This window comes from Ailuropoda melanoleuca, chromosome 16, assembly GCF_002007445.2.
Source record: "Ailuropoda melanoleuca isolate Jingjing chromosome 16, ASM200744v2, whole genome shotgun sequence".
Lineage (NCBI taxonomy): Eukaryota > Metazoa > Chordata > Mammalia > Carnivora > Ursidae > Ailuropoda > Ailuropoda melanoleuca.
The window spans coordinates 80634823-80654206 of record NC_048233.1 but is presented as its reverse complement, the minus strand read 5'-3'; the positions used below and the strand labels follow the sequence as shown (position 1 = coordinate 80654206).

The 19384-nt window shown below is 58.5% G+C and overlaps 2 protein-coding genes across 4 annotated transcripts; one reads left to right on the top strand and one right to left on the bottom strand.

The window, feature by feature from the left end:
• Window positions 1-2306: 2306 nt before the first annotated feature.
• On the top strand, window positions 2307-7378 carry PTGDR2 (prostaglandin D2 receptor 2). Of its 3 annotated transcripts, XM_034645142.1 has the most exons (4): window positions 2553-2666; window positions 3374-3510; window positions 3835-3995; window positions 4787-7378. In XM_034645142.1, the coding sequence occupies exons 2-4, from the start codon at window positions 3386-3388 to the stop codon at window positions 5878-5880; spliced, it is 1380 nt and encodes a 459-aa protein (XP_034501033.1). In that variant the 5' UTR covers window positions 2553-2666; window positions 3374-3385; the 3' UTR covers window positions 5881-7378. The 3 variants fall into 3 exon arrangements, with proteins under 3 accessions (XP_034501034.1, XP_034501033.1, XP_034501035.1); XM_034645143.1 differs by lacking the exons at window positions 3374-3510; window positions 3835-3995 and having other exon boundaries at window positions 2307-2666; XM_034645144.1 differs by lacking the exons at window positions 2553-2666; window positions 3835-3995 and having other exon boundaries at window positions 3375-3510.
• On the bottom strand, window positions 7243-13571 carry CCDC86 (coiled-coil domain containing 86). Its single transcript, XM_002928649.4, has 4 exons — window positions 12727-13571; window positions 9778-9907; window positions 8202-8276; window positions 7243-8047 (listed from the first exon to the last, which is right to left on the bottom strand). Exons 1-4 carry the CDS (start codon window positions 13482-13484, stop codon window positions 7928-7930), a joined length of 1083 nt encoding a protein of 360 aa, XP_002928695.1. The 5' UTR covers window positions 13485-13571; the 3' UTR covers window positions 7243-7927.
• Window positions 13572-19384: the final 5813 nt, after the last annotated feature.

Sequence of the window (19384 nt, the reverse complement as noted above, 5' to 3'; positions counted from 1 at the left end):
TTCCAAAATAAGGGTTCCGGCAAATACGCAAGTGGAAAAGGCAGATGTAATGTCTGGAGTCAGGAAGAGGTTGACATGGAAACACAACGCACTAAAAATAGCTAAATAAGAGGCAGCTGGCTTTGGCGTCGTCCCCCGGTGGCGGCTCTGAGCGGAGCGCTGGGCTCAGCATTGCCCCGGACCCCCACAGCGGGAATGGGGACAGGAGGCATTCGGGGAAGCCCCTCGGCTAAGCGCTCCCTCCCAGGTAGAGCTGCTCTTCCCTGCTCCCAGCACCCCGGGCCCAAGGACCCTGACTCTCCTTTCCAGGGGGTCAGCGTTCTCTGTGCCCCCAGAACTAGCAGCCCCGGGATCTGCCGGGGAAACTGATGGAAACACAAACGCCCAGGCTGTACCCGAGACCCACTGGGGGAGAGACCCATCCCCTTGGGAGGTCCTGCTGTGCACTCAGCTGAGAATCGCTGCTCCGTATGGTTGTAAGCCCTTTCCAAAGGCCCCTGGTCACCCTCTCCCGGACTCCCCTCCGTGAAGGCCCATCGGCAGTCGTGACATCTTTCTAGTAACACTGGCCTGACACTGTGGAGGGCTCCACAAGGGTTCTCTGATTGGATTCTCTCCTTTCTAAACTCGGCCTGAGCTCCTGACGCCTGTCCTCTGCTTCTGGCCATCGAGCCCCCCCCCCCAAGGCTCCTTTTTCTCCTGTCTACCCCCAAGGCTCTCTCCGAGAGGCAGATGCTGGCTCCTGGTTCCTGACACTCTTGCCTCCCTGCCCCATCGTCCTATGCTGTGGGGCCTAGGGACTGTGGCACTGGGGAAAACCTGCGGAGAGGTCCGTCTCCACCGTGGGAGTGCAGTCGAGGGGCCCCTGCAAGAACAAACGTCACTGCCTTCTTCTTTAGAAAATGTCTTAGGGCCCTACCCATCTGGACTACTTTTTTGTTTGTTTTAGCAACTTTTCATAAATTGTCCTCAGGGAGGGCTGGGTGGAGCCACCACAGTGACTACAGGACAGGAAACAGGGGTTGGAGGAAAGGTCTGAGGAGTGAGGGTTTCAGGTAAGAAGCCCCTTAGCAGGGCCGCCATGAGAGGTTGTGCAGGATGTTCACTGCACAAGGGTACCTACTAGAGAAGGCACGGGAGGGCTGAGGTCCTGAGGGAGGGGGCTCAAGCCCGATGCTCCCCTGCCAACATATGTCTACAGGAAGGAAGGGGGGGGATTCTTTTTTAGCCCCAGGAGCAGTCTGTGTACCAATCCTTGCACTTTGAGGCAGGGGCTGCACAGGAGTCCCTCTTAAAAATCCTGTTTCCTGCTGTGAAGTTACTTGCCCAAGGTCACATAGCTAGGGAGTGGCAGTGCCAGGTCAAAATGCAGGCAGCCTGGCCGCAGAGTCCCTGAGCTCACCCACCACGTTACCCTGCCCGCATGCCCTCAGAGGATGGCCATGGGCCAGCAGGTTGGGGTTGGGGGGTGGGTGGGGATGGGGGACCTCCCCCAAAGCAGACGGAAACATCTGCCTGTTTTCTAGGGAGGGCTGCAGACACTAGTCTTTGGAAGACCAGGCCCTCCGTGACCTACAGGGACGGTGACTACCCCGTGCTAATATTTTGGATAATCGAGTCACTTGCTGATCTGTCGTCTTGGGCTGCAGTGAAAAATATCCCATCACAAGGTCACTTAGACATTCTTCACTCGGGATCGCAGGCCCCACAAGTTTCTGAAGCACCAGACCCTGTGACGGAGCCTGTGTCTGAATGGAAGATTCCTGTAGAGTCAATCCCGTGGGAGGGCGTGCCCCTGCCTCGATATGGGAGTTTTTACACATGTTCCACTGAGCACTTCCTAGGTGCTGGGACACTGAGTTTGCAGGAATGGTACCTGACCCCGGGAGGCTCAGTCAGCAAAGACTTGGGGAACCATCAAATGAAAACTCATATAGTTCGTCGGCTCATCTTAGGACTCTGTGTCCATTTTAAATAAAAGCTGTATTGCCCTTGCCTTACAGTCTCTACCCATGTCGTCCCGGAAGAGAAAAGGACTGATTTCTACAAGCGCCTTCTGTGTGCCCGGCACTCTGTGAATGAAGGCACGGTGCTGCCAAGCCTCTGGGGCTCCCTTCGCAGATAGCAAAACCAGGGGGTGTGGCTTACCTCCCTGCTAGGGCTGCAGGGCTGGCCAGGGGTTCTGCTCTTCCCACTGCTGGTGCCCTGCCTTCCTTGGGATTATGGGGTTGGGAGAGGGCAGCCCAGGACAGTGGACCCATGCACGAGATGTCCTCTCCCTCAGGGACTTCTCCATAGCCCCGGAGGCATGCTCCCATTCCCCCACCTGCCATTGCAGGGCCCCGGGGCTCCTGCAAAATCTCTGGGGGAAGGAGAGGGGGGCAGGCAGGGGCTGCCAGCAGTTTTGTCCCTTTCTCATTGATGGAGATGAATGTTACTGGAATACCAGTGTGACAACTCACCCTTCAGCTGCCCCACCTCCCCGAACCCCACCCCTAAACACACACACACACACACTCTGGGGCGGATAGCCATTTCCTCCCTCAGCCTCACTCCCCTGCCTCCGCCTGCCGGGTGCTGTGCCGTGCTGCAGTGCCTCCTCGGCGGGCTGCCCCCGGGAGCTGACTGTCTCCAGGCCTGGAAACCTGTGCTCCTTCTGTGCCCAGGTAAGGAGCAATAGCCCAGGGGCTGGGCAGCCTCAGTGCCCTCTCTGGACCCACAAAGGAAGGCGCACTTTTACCAGGGGAGAGGCTCCAAACAACTAGGCAGGGGGGTGGGTTTACCAAGACTGGAGGGGACGAGCTGCTCGCCGAAGGGAAGGCACTAGAAGCCAGGCACAGTGGTAAACCACAGAAGCCTCTCTCCATTCGCATAAGCAGTCTGGGGGGGGGGAGGATTGCAGGAGCGGTTTTAGGGTAACTGACCCTAAAAGCTTGCGCCCTCTGCCCCTAACCCCCGCCAGAGTGGGACCTAGCTGCTGGGCTCCCCGGGAATCCCGGGAGGCTGGGCGCCGGCTCCAGGCAGCCAGGAAGACCAAACTGGACGGGCTCCCAGGGTGCAGCAGGATCGCGCTCTCTGAGCATCCCCACGGGACCTGGCCAAGAGGCTGCCGGACTGATGGCAACGTCTCAGGGCAGAGCAGGGATGGCACTCATCTGCCTGCTGGGTGGAGTCCCAGTGGCGGCACCGCGGCTGAGCGACGCTGGGCATGTAGCTATGCTTCTCTGAGCCTCAGTTTCCTCTTCTGAAAAATGGGGTCTCATGGGGTCATCGTGAGTGCAATTACTCTGCAAACTCTAAAGTTTAGGAAGCATGAGCATTCTCGGGGAGCACAGGCCCCACTGCTCCCCACCCACCTATCTGTGATCCCCAGACCCCCAGCTCCATGGGCTCGTGTGCCTGGAAAAGTCTAGTCTTTGATGTCCTGGGGCCTCACCTCACAAAGGACTGGGGCACCTGGAGGAGAGTGTGGATTTTCTCAGCCTGGCCAACAGTGTTTCCCCTGGAAATGTGAGTGCTGAAGACCACCCCCCACTTCCCGGGCTTCGTCATCCATCAACCCTTGCTTACAGCAGAGAACAGGCCGAGCGCTAATCTCCTGGCAGCTCCGCTTGTCGGTGTTACATGGGTGGCTTGGGCCTCCGTTTCCTCCCCTGTAAAAAGGAATGGAGTGAAGTTCTAGTGCCTTTCTTCTTGAGTCCTGAGTAAGAGAGCGCCTATGGAAAGGGCTATCGGGGTCTTGGGCACATAGTGGGGCCCCAGGACAATCTGAGTCCCCCAGCCCTGCTCCTCATCCCCTACCCCCTGCCGCAGTCTCCCACCCCTCCCCCGCAGCGCTCGGAGATCAACCAGCTTCACATCAGGTGGTCTCGGGTTCTCAATGAGGCTGTGGGTGTGCACATCTGGGGCGTCTGCACATCTGCCCAAGGCTGGCTTCTTACCGGAGAAGTTGCTCAGTAACTACCTGCCGAATGAGTGCGTCACTGAGCAAATAAGTGAGCAGGCTGGGTATCCCGGGCGGGCAGGTGGGCTCGGCTGCCCCCCGGGCAGGGGAACAGTCCTCCAACCCCCTTGGGCCTCCGGGGCCCCAGCTGGGTAGTTCCTCATGCCCAGCTCTCTCCTTGCTCTTATCATATTTCCTCTCCAACTACCAGAGGGGGGGCCGCTCCACAGTTCAAGGTCAACACACCCAACCTGTCACTGCTGTGGGAGCAAAGGGCCACCCAGAGACGCAGAGGCAGGATCTGAAGGAGCTGTGGGTGTAGAGGGCACATCCCTTAAAGGCAGAGACTTCTCCCACTCCCCAGGCCAGCCCACCCCTCCTGCCCTTTAGGGGGGATCCTCGTTCCTGGCCCAGGGCTCCGGGCATGGGGAAAAGGAGTCCTGCATGGCCTCGCCTTGTTTCTGTTTCTCCACGTGACCCCTGGGGACCTGCAGGATGATAATCACACCACCGCGTGGTCTTCCTACGCTCCCCGGGCTCTGCTCTAAATGCTTCTATCTGTAAACTCACTGAACACTCCCAGCAGCCCCAGGAGCCAGTCCTGTGACGACTGACATCCATGTCACAGGGGAGGAAACGGGCTCAGGAAGGCTAAATGGCTCGCCGAAGGCGGCAGTGAGCAGGGGTGCAGCCGGGATGTGAATCCCCCCCCCCCACCGTCTCTGCTCAGCTCATGTCCCAGGGCCTCATCCCTACCGCTCCCGGGTCAGATTCCAATGTCCTGGGGAGGCTCCCCTGCTGCCCCTGCCCAGGGCCCACCTCAGCGCCCCCCCTCCCCCGCAGAGCTCACCATGTCGGCCAACGTCAGCCTGAAGCTGCTCTGCCCGGTCCTGGAGCAGATGAGCCGCATCCAAAGCCACAGCAACTCCAGCATCCGCTACATGGACCACGCATCCGTGCTGCTGCACGGGCTGGCCTCGCTGCTGGGCTTGCTGGAGAACGGACTCATCCTCTTCGTGGTGGGCTGCCGCATGCGCCAGACCGTGGTCACCACCTGGGTGCTGCACCTGGCGCTGTCGGACCTGCTGGCCGCCGCCACCCTGCCCTTCTTCACTTACTTCCTGGCCGTGGGCCACTCATGGGAGCTGGGCACGGCCTTCTGCAAGCTGCACTCCTCCATCTTCTTCCTCAACATGTTCGCCAGCGGCTTCCTGCTCAGCGCCATCAGCCTGGACCGCTGCCTGCAGGTGGCGCGGCCCGTGTGGGCGCAGAACCACCGCACGGTGGCCGCGGCGCACAGGGTCTGCCTGGCGCTCTGGGCCCTGGCCGTGCTCAACACCGTGCCCTACTTCGTGTTCCGGGACACCATCCCGCGGCAGGACGGCCGCATCATGTGCTACTACAACGTGCTGCTCCTGAACCCCGGGCCCGACCGCGACGCCACGTGCAACTCGCGCCAGGCGGCCCTGGCCGTCAGCAAGTTCCTGCTGGCCTTCGTCGTGCCGCTGGCCGTCATCGCCTCGAGCCACGCGGTCGTGAGCGTGCAGCTGCGCCACCGCGGCCGCCGGCGGCCCAGCCGCTTCGTGCGCCTGGTGGCGGCCGTGGTGACGGCCTTCGCGCTCTGCTGGGGGCCCTACCACGTGTTCAGCCTGCTGGAAGCGCGCGCGCACGCCGACCCCTCGCTGCGGCCGCTCGTGTGGCGCGGCCTGCCCTTCGTCACCAGCCTGGCCTTCATCAACAGCGTGGTCAACCCGCTGCTCTACGTGTTCACCTGCCCCGACGTGCTGCACAAGCTGCGGCGCTCGCTGCGCAGCGTGCTGGAGAGCGTGCTGCTGGACGACAGCGAGCTGGGCGGNCGGTCCGCGCAGAGGGCCCGCGCCCGGTCCCAGGACGAAAGGGGCCCCCTGAACCGGGCGCTGAGCTCCACGTCGGGCTAGAGGGCCGCCCGGGCCTCCCCCTCGCCGGGTGGGTCGGGGGGGGGCAGGGCCGGCGGCGATCAGGCGCGAGAGCATCCCGGGTCGGAGTCAGGCTGGGACCTGGGGATCTGCATTTTAAAGCGCCTCCCGTGACTCAGTTCCCTTCAGAACCGTCAGCGGGCGGGGCGGGCGCCCAGAGGCTGCATTTCCATCAAACTTCCAGGAGGCGAAGTCAGGGCTGCTTGTCAGCGGACCCCGTGTGGACCAAGGCGGGGTTAAAACCACAAGATTTCTCAAACTAGGGTACAGGGGATGCACCTTCCTGGAGCTCAGGGGAAGGGAGGTTAAGTATTTTTACATGAAACCAGTGATACGTTCTGGAGTAGGAAACGGAGAGACGAAAGGTTTGGGAAGCATTGGTCCGGTCTAACTCTTCATGTAGTCACCTAGCCAACGTTTATTGAGCTAGATGCTTGATCCTGCAACCTTGAGGGACAGGTTCTATAAGCCCCAACTTCCACCCATGATCCAACCGAGGTACATGGAGATGAATCCACCTGTCCCAAGTATAGGGTCTGCACACTCGCCATTCAGCACCACGCGGTTCCATGGCCATTTAGTAAGTGAAAGGACACCCCCCACCCCCCACCCCGGCCTCAACACACCCGACGCTGAAGGTCTCGGCTGTAAGAGGCCCCATCTCTACCCTACTGACCCAGCACCAACCAAGGAGTTTATAAGGTAGAAAGAGCAAGGGGTTCCATGGTCAGTCTGGGCTAATCCAAGTGCAGTGGGGATCTCTGCTGAAGGTCGTTTTAGTGTTTCAATGTGCACAGCAGCCTCTGAGACCGTAGCACGTGACATTTCCTCACGAATCTGACATCTGTGCAGGATTGGTATTTCATGGGGTGCCCTGTGGGCCTGCTGGTAATCCCCAGATCTTTCCAACGCCCACCTCCCAACCACATGGCGGCGGCGGCTGTCCCAATTTGCAGCAGTGAGGGCTAACTCGGACCTCCTTAGAGCACATCCATACCCACCACATGCTAGAGGACAAAGATCACTGCACTTGGGTCTGTCCCAGGGCCAGGCGCACAGCTGTGGCCAGTAACTGTTTGGTGGGTGAAACATGAGTGGAAGGGTGGAGAGAGAAACTCTCTTGGGATCCTGGTCCAGTGCTGCAGGTGCCGCTCCTGGCTGGAGTCCCGAAGGCTGGGCTGGCCGGCTCCCTGCTTACCACTGTGCTGGGCCTTGCCCACAGCAGGGGCTCAGCAGATGAACGGACCGTAGATGGGCAGCTGACTGAACCGACGTCCATCTTCACACCTCCCCACGTTCCCTGCTACCCACCCCTGCTTCATTCGTAGCACCTCCCACTGTCTAACACAATGCTGTTTCCCTGTTTATTACGTTTTTTCCATCAGAACGAAAGCTCCTTGTGGGCAGGCCTCTGTCTGTATTCCGATACCTAGAATTATACCTGTACACAACGGGTGTTCAATAAATATGTTACAGACTGGATGGTGTGAGTGAGTCAGATCTGTGGGGCTTCTGCGGAGTCGGGTGAGAGGGAGTTGGGGGGTGGGGGAACTCACTCCCTGCCACCTCCTTAATCTTTCAGTGTTGAAAAGTTGGGGAAGCCGGGTTCCGTTGGCCCGGCAACAGGGCCAGTGGGCTGCAGAGACACCCCAAGCAGCCTTTCGGATGGTGAGAGGAGCTGGTTCCTGACTGTAGCCTCGTGGCCTGGATCGGACCCATGACCTTGAGACAGAGATTCACCCTCCAGTTGTTAGCTCCCAAGGAACCAGAGAATTTACCCTTCTTGGTTGCAAGGCACTTGATGGAGGAGGAGAGAGGAAGAAGGAGGCAGGGGTGGGGCTGAACCTCTTCCCTCCTCCAGGATCCCTCTGGGCCTGAGAGCCCTCGAAGGCTCAGAGCCCCTCTGGGGTAGGCTGGGGTGGCACGAGCGCTGGAGTGCTGCGTCCTGCAGAGGTGTGTGACCAGCGGCCCGACAAGTGCGAGTGTGACACAGCGGTTGGCCACAGAAGGCCTCTGGGCCGTCCTGAGCTCAGATCTTGGCTGCTGGCCACTGGGGTGGCTGCTTCTGCAGCAACGCCAGCGTGTCTCGCTTCTGAATGGAGCGAAGCTGCTTCTTCTTTGCCCGCTTGAGCTTGGCAGGGTTTCGGATCTGGGGGTGGTGTGAGGAGAGGGCATTAGCGTGGCTGTTGTCTCTACCCTGTGCCCCGGGGAAAGGGAGGCCACCCCGCAGGGGGGCCGAGGCACCTCGAGCACAGCGCCCAGCCTGGCCGTGGTTCAGATCCCCCGAGCGAGTAAACACTCACCACTTGGACAACCTCTGCCCTCCGCTCATTCTCCAGGCGGCGTTTCAGGTTCTCGGCCCGGCGCTGTTTCTTCTCCTAGAACACAGAGTGGATGGGGATTTGACGCTGGGAGCTGGGGTAGCCCTGGTCTCTTAGGCCTCAGAGGAGTGTGAGCTGGCTGAGTTCCCAAAGAGAGGAAAGACCCTCTCACCCCGGCTCAGTTGTTGCTGGTGGTGTGTGCGGGGGACGGGCCAGCAAGGAGCTATGCCCGTGCCCGTGGGACCAGAGGCCCACCGTGGCGGGAAGCTCCTGACTGCAGCTGAGAAGGTGGGCACTTGGTTGTGCAGCTTAGATAGGGGGAGAGGTAAGACACAGGTGGCTCCCCACCTGGAAACTCGGGCACATGCACAATGGCCCCTACACCATCCCCCCCATCAACTACCAGGGGGGAGGGGGTGGGCTGGCCCTTTCCCTCATTCCCACTCTCTCAGGGTCTCCTAAGGTTCATCCAAGCATGGGGCTGGGAAGGGTGGAGGCCAAGGGGAAGAGGCTGCTGCTTCCAAATGGGTGACCTCGGTCAAGTGGCTTGACCTCTCTGTGCCTCCAGGCCCCATCTTGACAGTGAAGAGGACTACACAGGATTGTCCTGAGGAATAAATGAATGCGTGCATGCATGCACCAGCTTCAGAGGGGTACCCGGCCCGGTGGGGACACTTCAAAGGTGGATCTAGTTGGAGTCTGTCTCAGTGATGGGGAGTCTAGTGCCTTCTGGCTATGCTGCCTGCTGCCCCCAGGGAGGAGAAAGGAGAAGTGAGATTTGGGCTCCTCTCAGGGGAAGGGCTGGGCTGGGGGCACTCCGGGGGGGGGGGCGGTGACCAGAAGTCTGTCTTGCCCAAGAGGTAGTCAGGGCCGCACAGGAAGTAAGATAAGGACTCGGCACATAGCAGAAGAAACGCAGTCTGCAGGGCCTCGGCCACAGCTGCACTGCGGTGACTCAAAGCAGGGGCGAGATGACTGAAGTGACTGGCCCAGCCCCTTCCCTCGGTGGCCAGGCTTGGGGGGAGGTGTTCGACTCCTCCTGTGCCCCTGGGATGACGAGGCAAGTGACAGCCCTCTGATAATCCCAGTCCCGGTGCGGTGGTCACGATCCTCATAGTCTCTGTGTGCTGCCTGCTGGGGCTTCCTGGACCCCGAAGGGGTTGGGGGGGAACCTGTAAGGGGGCATTTCCGGCCTGGGGATGAGCGGCAGGGAGAGAGCTGGAGGAGAGTGTGGGATAGCCACTTTGCTGATGCGTGGTAGCTGTCTCTTGGAGAAGGACGGCAACAGTCCTGGGGATAAGGTCCTACCTGAGCGAGGACCCTGAAGCCCATCTCACCAAATGCTTCTATCAGCAGTGAGAGCCACCGCGGGGAGGTCCGTCTCGGGCTCCTCCCCATCCAAGTCCCTTGAAGAGCCCTGGGCTTCCCCGCCCTGTGGTCCCAGACTGCACTTCTGCTCGTGGCCAGGCTCCCCTTGCCCTGCCCCCCAGAGCTATTCCAGCAGTCACCGGCTCAGTCCCCAGAGCTCCAGCCTCCACCTGGCTGGCCCACCCCTCACCTGCCGGCGTTTCTCCTTCTCCTCCTCTAGATGCCGGGCGTAGTCCTTGGCCAGCTTCCTCTCCTGCCGTTCCTTCATCTTCTGCTGCCACGATGTGCGCAGGGGCTTGTCCTGCACCATTTGGGAGAACCTGGATGGGAGACAATGGGCACTCGTGTCATCCGTGGGGGGCGCCCAGGCCCACACTCCCCTCAGCTCCCAGCTCTGGGCCATCCTCCCCAGAGCCCAGGCGGAGTTACATCCCCCCCTCCCGCCTGTTTGCCAGGCAGTCACCCCTCCGGGTCTGCAGAAACGGGCCCCCATCATGCCAGCTGCCATTTCTTAAGCCCTAGTTACGTGTCCCTGAGATGGGTACTCTTGTTCTTCCCATTTTAAAGATGAGCAAACCAAGGCTCTAAGAGGTTAAATAACTGCCCCAGATCACCTTGTACCCCAACGGCTGTCAAGACTGAAACCCCTGTCTGTGACCAGAGTCCAGACCGCAGAGCCTTTCCGTAAGGTTCTGCTGCTCCCACCAAGCAAACTCAGCTTGGTGCTCAAGCTTCTGGAGGGAGGGCTCGTTCCAACAGTGCGGGAAGGGGGGTGTGAAAATGTAGTGGGCATGAGAGGATATCGGGGACGTCCTGATTTTCCTTTTTTTTTTTTTTTTTTAAAGATTTTATTTATTTATTTGACAGAGAGAGACAGCCAGTGAGAGAGGGAACACAAGCAGGGGGAGTGGGAGAGGAAGAAGCAGGCTCCCAGTGCCGGAGCCTGATGTGGGGCTCGATCCCGTAACACCGGGATCACGCCCTGAGCCGAAGGCAGACGCTTAATGACTGAGCCACCCAGGCGCCCCACGTCCTGATTTTCCTAAGTGTGACAGTGACATTACGGTCCCAAGAGAAACGGGACTATCTCGGGAAAAACACACAATGCAAGCACATATGGGTGGAATGATCTATCTACGACGTGCTGGAAAATATTCCAGGAAAAGAAAGGAATGTCAAGGGGCAAGATGAAGCTGGACCAATAAAACTGTGAGTGCTGCTGAGCACATGAGGAGAACAGGGGGTCACAAACCACGCTCTCCCCTTTTCCGTAGGTCTTTCTCCTTGAGCTATCTGAAGCCTCTCTGGCTGTCCCGTGGGCCTTTTCCCCTTAGCAGATCTTCTCATAGTGGCCTTTTTGCCTCCTCCACCGATTTCTTGACTTCTGAAAGAGCTCTTCATCCACTTCCATTATATGGTGCCCCAAATGGTCAGAGCAGGTCAGCAGGCTCGTCCCAGTTCCTAAAGGCTGCGGGGCACACAGGGCAGAGCCCACTTCCCTCCACAGGGAAGGGTCAATACTGCTCTTCCGGGTCTTCTTCTCCCCTTCCTGTTCCACAGGAGTCTGGTACACACAGCCTGGACCTTGACCCCAGGCCTGTCCATCTTCAGCCTGGTTCTGACCCCAGAACAGCCCTTGACTGCTCCCTCCCTCTGCCCAAGGACTTCCTGCTGAAGACCGGGCGTCCTAAGCCCAGAAAGATGGGGCTGCAGCACAGACTTCCTCCCACCCCAGTGACGAGAAACCCAAAGGGACAAGGCCGTGGGTACCTGGACACACACAGAGCCACAGGGCACAATGCTGGATCCTTCTAGAGCAGCACTGCCAAGCACAACTTCCTGTAATGGTGGAAAGGCTCGATATTTCCGTTGTCCGGTAAGGCAGCCACTGGTCACCCTGGCAGCTGAGCACTGGAGATGTGATTGGTGTGATGGAGGAACTGAATTTTTAAGTTTTTAAATTTTCATCAGCCTAAACTGAAATTGCCACATGTGCCCGCGGCTACGCTTCGGGGACAACACAGTTCCAGTGTGTCGGTTTTACCCGGAGGCTGAAGACAGGCAGGCCTGGGTCTCAAGGCCGGGATCTGCCTCCTACTACTAGGACGACCTTGGGCAAGGTAGCCAGAGTCCCAGTGACTTCCCACGTTAGAGACGAGAACGGTTTCTGTTCCAAAGGGTGGTGGGAGGATTGAGACAAGGCTGGAGAAGCCCTTAGCACAATGTCCTGCACATGGCAGGTGCTCAGCAAACAGCACCCTTCAGAGAAGGGAGATTGGCACACCCAAGGAGCACTGTGCACGTGGCATCTGGCCTGAGCACGGAAGGAGGGCTGCTGCGGGGCCTTCCCAGCCCACCGCCGCCCTCCACATCCCTCGTTTTGCTGGGACGCCTCCTGCTGCAGGCGCTGCGTCCACTGTCTCTGGGCTCTGCTCACCGCCCGCCGAAGCTGCTTCCTCGAAGACCCTGAACATCAGTTCACTGGCCCTTTGGTCCTTATCCACAAGACCTACCTACAGCTTCTGAACGTGTTTTAGTTCTACGACAACTGCGTCCTCACTGGTCTCCCTGCTTTCACCCTGACGTCCTGTGGTCTGATAACCCCCTGTTGTCTCCGCACAGCCTTGAGTTCCCCATATGTAAAATGAGAATAATCATAACACCAGTGGCTTCATAATGCTGCGTGCAGATTAAAGACCATGAGGCATGCTGGTCCCTCTGCTTAGCAGTGTTCCACAGGCTCGGGGCTCCATAATACTTTTTAACACAAGGGCAAATAACTGCAACAGATACTAGCTGGTGAAGACTTCACAGCTTTTTATCAACTAGCGGCTGGTTTACTTGCTTCTGCTTCCCTCACTGGAAAGCGGGCAGACAGAGGTAATGCTTGTTGAATGAATACACAAACGCGGTGCTCTCCGAGGGGCACACAGGTACTCTGAGGAGGAAAGCATCACACAAATAACCTTTGAGGGCATGGTCTCCCCCTCCCCTGGGATCCCAGAGCATTTTACCACATTCCGATTATAATTATCTGTTTGTGAGACCCCCCAAAATGTGAGCTCTCTCCATCCCTGGGCCTGTCTCCAGGCTTGCACGGGTGCCCCAACACCCCTGCCCAGCTGTCCCCCAACTTCACCTTTTCTTGGAGCGGTCCTTCCACACCCGCCCCGATTTGGGCTTTCCTTTAGGGATTACAGGAACTTCCTCCCCCTCCTTCAACTTCTTGGACGCTGGGGCGTGGGCTGAAGAACTTTTCCGCTTCTTTGCCCCGGGGCAGCTTCTCACCGTCTCCACGGCCGGAGGTGGCTTGCTCGGCTCGTGCTGACCCCGGGGGGAGCCGGGTGACTGGGCTGTCGGCTCCTGTAGTGGCCGCGAGGGCTCCGGACCCGGCGCCTGCTGACCCGGGTAAGGCTCAGGGGATCCCGGGCCCAGCGGCACTTGATGTCTGGGAGATCCTGGGGCCAGCTCCTTCTTACTTAGAGCCAACTCCGAGTCCAGTTCTTCTTGGGCCTGGGAGAACTCTGCTGACTCCCCACTTGGCTTTGGCTGAAATCCGGGAGATTCTGGACCCGACTCCGGAAGTGTCTGGGGCGACTCCAGACCTGGATCCTGCTGGCGTTCGAGGGACCCTAGGTCCGGCTCCGGCTCCCTAACGGGGGACCCCAAACCTGCACCCTGCCGTAGAATAGGTGATCCCGGGGTTGGCTCCGGCTGACGTCGGGGGGACTCCAGGCCGGGTTGCCGCGCACTCGGCGACCCGGCCTCCCTCGTTTCTTCTGAGTCCGACTTGACCTCCACAAGGGCCCGTCTCGCCGACAAAACTGAGCTGGGGGTCTCGGGGGATTCAGGGTTTAGGCCTTCCAGCCGCCGGCTGCGCCTGAGCGGCGTATCCATGGTTGGGCCTGAAAGTTTCAAACTTCAGCCCACGTGCAGCCTCCACGGTCTCTGGGACGAGCGGCGCGGTCCTATGACGTCAGCAGCCGCCATATCTGCGCAAGGCAGGAGGGGCCGTTGCCGGGGAGACCATGCTGGTGACGGGCGGAGAGGCGGGGCCCATGGCCCGAGGCGGCTGGGCTTATAAGGCGCGTGCGCAAAGCGCTTTGGCTCATTTACTCCCTAGGGAGATCTAGCTTTAGGTCTGTGTTTGCCTTTGGGCGAGCTCTTTCTCCCTGGTGAAAAGAGTGTGCAGGAGGGGAAGGGAAAGGGCTGGGGACCCATTTCCGGAGAGAAGGAGATTGGCACAAGGTCCAGGGTGCCGGTAGGCAAGCCTCAATGGAAACTTTGCCGCTAACTCTCTCCTGTGGGACAGGGGTCCCACTCTCTTTGGGCCATGTGGGTGATTTTGCCCCAGCTTAGTGTATCGAAAATGATCCTGTGGGAGTACTCATAACCGGAATCCTGGAAGCGGGAAATCTCTTGAGTTGCATGTTAAATGTAACCCTTTCCTGCCTTTCTCCCATTGTGTGGTTAAGTATGAAAGCTATAGCTCTTCCTTTTCAACATTTTCACATTCATGCGTGAAGTTGAGGTGCTTGCGCCTTGGTTAGATGCACTACCTGTGTGTCCTGGACCTTCAGCTCCAGTTCTGGAAACAGTGATGAGATCATCACTGACCTTTTCAGCCAAGACAGAGTTCCTTGCCCCAGCGTGTGAGCCTGCCTTCTCTCCTCCTCTGCGTGAGACCCAAGAGGAAGTTTTGATTCGCTCACAGCATGTATCTGATGATAGAATGTCTTGGAAGCTGCCCAACTGTATCCCAGCTCTTTTCAGTGTTTCCTTAGAATTGCCTGGGGATGGCCCTCAGGGATCCCAGGACCCCTGTCCAGCTCTCCCAGTGGCTTCTTTTACAAACCAGTTTCTCCAGCTGAGGGGTTATGAGAGGGCCTGGGAAGCTTTCCAAGGGTGTTCAGGGGACAGAAAGAAGGCGGGGCAGACATCAGGGCCCTCAGCTTGGAGCACTACGCCCACCTGCTGAGTCACTCTACGGACACTGGAGCAGGAGTGAGCATCAGATTGGGCCCAGGGTGTCTTGAGTGCTGATCAAGGAGGAGGTGAGGAGGAGGAAACCCAGGCAAAGCTTCCAGGAGGATGGAAAAGGGAACTGAGAACCCTTAATACCTCCCGCCCCATAGCTGGTGCCACAGCATCCAAAATGCCTCCTCATGAGTTCAGCCTGTTGAAATCACCTGCCCAAGGGTAAGGCGATGGCACGGCTTCCCCTCTGTCCCTTCATGTGGTCAGAAAGAGTTGTACCCTTGTGTAGTAATCATGTGTCAGCCTCTAACTTCCTGGCTCTTCTCCGAGGCTCCGTCTTCAGGCTCAGTGCCCGCCTGTTTCTTAGTGGTGAAAGACCCGGCAGTGCCCCTGTCCAGCAGCTGAGCTCCCCACTGCAGAAGCAGCTAGACCCCTCCTTGCTCAGCCCCCAACTCTGGGTTCCTTAAATTCTCTGCTCCGGCCTGGAGGCCTGAATGGCTTGCCACTCAGAGCCAAGCCCCGTGTGCATTATCGGGGTGTCTGGAGGAGACTATGCACCCCGCACTGCGGCTGCGCTGCTCCAGGCTAGTGTCCACTCCCTGCTTCCTGAGCTCCCGTCCTCAGCGGGATGGGTTGCTCACAAAGGCCAGATGGATTGCATCCCAGTTAAAAATACTTCAGAGGGTGGTCTCAGATCCCTGCCAGGGTGGTGTGAGGAAGGGAGGTGTTTTACAGACATTTTTAAAAAAGATTTTATTTATTCATCTGAAAGGGAGAGAGACAGAGAGAGCACAAGCAGGGGCAGAGGCAGAGGGAGAAGCAGACTCCATGCTAAGCTGGGAGCCTGGCGTGGGGCTCAATCCCAGGACCTGGAGATCATAACCTGAGCCGAAGACAGATGCTTAACCATCTCAGCCACCCAGGTGCCCCTATAGACATTTTTTGAATCTGTGTGGAGACATCAAGTGAATTCTGGCCTCAAACCCTCCACTCCCTCCTGAGCTCCGTTTGTCAGCATCGTTATCAGTGGTGTTTAAGGGCCCAGGGGAGATGCCTGAATTTTTCAGAAAAGCCCCATGTGACAGTCACTGCTGGGACTCCTTTGGTTTCTACTGCAACCGTCCCTGCCTCCTTGCCCTTGGGGGTGGGGAAAGGCTGCTGAGGGGTTCTCTACCCTCCGAAGAGGCCCCCAGCGGGACCGAGCCCCAGTTGTCTGCGAAGGCAACCTGGTCGTTCATGCACCCTTTTTTGGCTTCTTCCCTGTCCCTGCCTCACTTTCCCACTCCCTCGCTGGTGCTTGCTGGGGTCATTTTCTGAACAGACTACATGCATGTAAGTCCTTTCTCACAGTCGGCTGTGGAGGAACCCAGCCTAAAACAGTGGGATGAGCAATTTTGGGCCAAGCATTCTTTCAAGGGCTCTCTCTCTCTCCAAACCCATTCAATCCTCATCACAACCCTGTGAGGCAGATGCTGTTGATATTACTCCCATTTCGCAGATAAAGATACCGAGGAACAGAGAGGCTGGGACGCTTGCAAAGGTCACACAGCAAATAAGTGGGGGAAGGGCAATTCACACCAACTGTCTGACCGCAGAGCCACAACTCTTAAGAGTAAGTCTCCCTATTATCTGGCTGAGGAAATCAGGGCACAGAAAGGGTACGGTGCTTGCCTAAAGTCACACAGCTGCACATTGAGGTGCTAGGATTACAGTTCCAGAGCTGGGACCCTTAGCTGCCTTGCCTGCCTGTTCCTCACGCTGATCCTGGTGTGGGCCCTCACTGGGAGGTGCTGGGTGCTGCGTTGCCCCATGGGCCGCCTGTGTACCACACACAGCAGTTCTGTGTAGCATGCACAGCGGGCAGAGCCTGCTGAATCAGTGCTACCCAGCTCACTTATGTAACGTGAGATCTGCTGACTGGAGAAAACCATGCGCCCACGAAGATATGCATCAGGTGTTCTTCTCTGAGCCATTGGTCCTCCATCCTGCCAGCGGTTCTGCAGCGGGAGGGAGTGGCCGTCTCTGGATGTTGGGGGCCTGTATCTGTATGGTCCTCCGCTCAGCGTGGAGATCGGAGACGGCCAGGGAACGGGTCCTTGGGTGGCCAGGGGCACTAACCAGCAGTCAGTAAGTGCCAGGCCCTCTCCTGGGGTTTCGGCGGCAGGGGATATCACTGGCTGCTGCTCTCGGCTTGTCACCACTTGCTGAACGAGGGACCGAGGGAAGGGATGCCCCCTTGCAGGGTGTGGGCTGGAGAATGAACACCTGTGCCAGGTGAGAGGCGAACATCCCCGTTTTCCTAACAGGGAAATCGGAGGCTGGGAGAGGTTGTGATCTGGCGCAGGGCGACACAAGGGGAGAGTGACACGGGTGCAAGGACAGGACGGGGATTTGGGGCCTCCTGAAGCCACACCCACATTCTTGCTCTCCCATCACTAAGCCAGTATTGGAAGCAGGGGGAGCTGAGGGGTGTGGAAGGACAGGGGTGGGCGGGTACCTGGCAACGGGACGTCGCCGGTGTGGCTGAGTGAGGACAGGGCCCTGATGAGACGGAGGTGTTGTCCGGCTGGGCTGCCCTCCCCTGGGCCCCGTGAGTCCAGGCTGGCCTCTCTTCCACTCGGAGGTCTCTTACGTATTTGAAGACAGATTTCCTGTAGCTTCCCCAGAACTGTCTTGTATCCAGGCTGAACATCTCCCTCCTCCTGCTGTCCCTCTCACGACAACACAGCAAACCTTTGGGAAAGACAGCAGCAGTTCTCTACAACCCTTCCAGAATGTGCTGTCCAGAGCTCCTCAGGCACCCAGGGCTGACTGCCCCACAGAGAGCTGAGGGCATTTGTCACCTGCCTACTCCATGATTCCTATCAGTGTGGCCAGGTACGCGTCCTCTTCCCAAGGGCCAGCCATCACTGGAAGTCCTCAGTCTGCTTCCCCCTGCCATCCCCTGGATCCTGGACACGGGCTCTTGGTTTTCCTGGACAGGTGCAGGCTTTGTCACTTGGCCTGATTGCATTTGGCTTTGACCTCCTGGAGATCCAGCTCTCCTCCTTCAATACCTGCTCCCCTCCCCCTTTGCGTGTGCGAACTGCTGCTTCTAAGAACCTTGGACCAGACCCTACTGAGAACGTGCAACAGGACAAGGGTTATCGCGTCAGTTCTTATCATGGGCACTTATCTCAGAGGTTCATCTCTTCTCTGTGTTCCCAACAGCTCGCACCAACTTGCAGGTCCTCAGGAGGGGGGGGCAGAAGGGGGCAGAGGGGTGTGGAGGGGAGGGGGGAGGTGGCACTTGGTACCCTTGGTGTGAGCCCTCCCAGCTGTCCCACGGGGCATTGCCAGGGGACAGAGAAGCTGGCTGGATTGGGAAGAGGCCTCTTAGCAGAGTTCTCACGAACCTGCAAAGCTTATCTCCTGATCCCTCACGGCATCTCAGGTTTTGTTAAAACAGGAAGGGGCAGACCAGCTCCCCGCTAAAAAAACAAGCCCTCCTCCCTCAGCCAGCCTCTGCAGCATGTTCTCCCCCAGGCAGGTCAAGGAAGGGGTGGGGGGTGGGTTGGGGGATGAACACCTGTGCCAGGTGGGAGGGAGAGGCCCTGGGGAGGGGGCCATGGCTGCTCGTACCCCATCTCTCGCTCTCCCCCCTGGGTCAACTTTGGGGAGCATCGGAATCATGTGGAGAGCGTGTTGAAACACGGTCTGGGCCCTGACCCCAGAAATTACAACTTGGTAGGTCTGGGGTAGGCCTGAGAGCCTGCATTTCTGTAAGCTCCCAGGGGCTGCTGCCGCTAGTCCTGGGGCCGAGGTTTGAGGAGCACGGTCCTGCAGGGGAGAATCAGTGGTGCAGGAAGACCTTTCCTGCTTCGCTTTCCCAGAAAGGGCAGGGCCAAGGTCACCATCACCCTGTCATTTATTTACCCACCAAATATTTATTGAACGTTTACTCTGTGGCTGGGCTCGGAGTAGTATCGCAGGGAACCAGGCCGTTGCGGTCCCCGCCCGAGGGCGCAGGCGCTGTCCTGGGGCACGGATAGTAAACGCTTGAATCTCAAAACTTCCCTTCGAGGAAGGCTGAGCAGAAGTCATTTTCCCTGTTTTTCGGGTGAGGAAATAGCATTGCAGAGAGGTCACATGACTTGCAGAATGGATGTGGCGGACCGGGGGCTTCATCCTCATGTGTGGAAGGAGAGCTTGACAGATAGACACTCCCATGCCCACACCCACGACTCTCAGTTCCCAAGACCTGCATAACTGCAGAGTTTCACAGTGAGTCACTTCTGCTCCCTTCCTCTCTGTTCGCGAATTCCTCTCCTCCCATTTCCCCTCAAGTGTGTTCTTTCTAGGCTCTGTCCCTTCCTCAGTGTGGAAGGGATCTGCTCCAGCGAGGGATGGCTCCCCCAACCAAGATGGCAGCCTCATCTCCATGGCAACCCCGGAGACTCTGCCTTGAGACCAAGTTGCAAATTATGAGGCCCCTTTCCTGAAGCATGGGCCAGCAAGGTCCCTGCTTGAGGGTGGGATCTGTGGGCCGCACGGCCAGGAACTCTCGGCTGGCCCCACGGCCGCACACTGTAGCCGGTCACCGCAGCCGTCCCCGATCCGACTGAGCTGGCTTGCTGAATGCCAGCTTGGTGACAGGGGGTTCCTGAGTCAACAGTCTTGCGTCCCTGTTCTTCTCATGCACCTTCCAGAAGAACCTCAAGCTCTCCAGGGGCAAGATGGAGCAGCTGGCCCTGACCCGCATGGGATCAGCCAGGCTCCTTTCCTTGCATCTCACGTCCAAGGCTTGCTCTACCCAAGGACCATTGTAGAAACAAACAGAT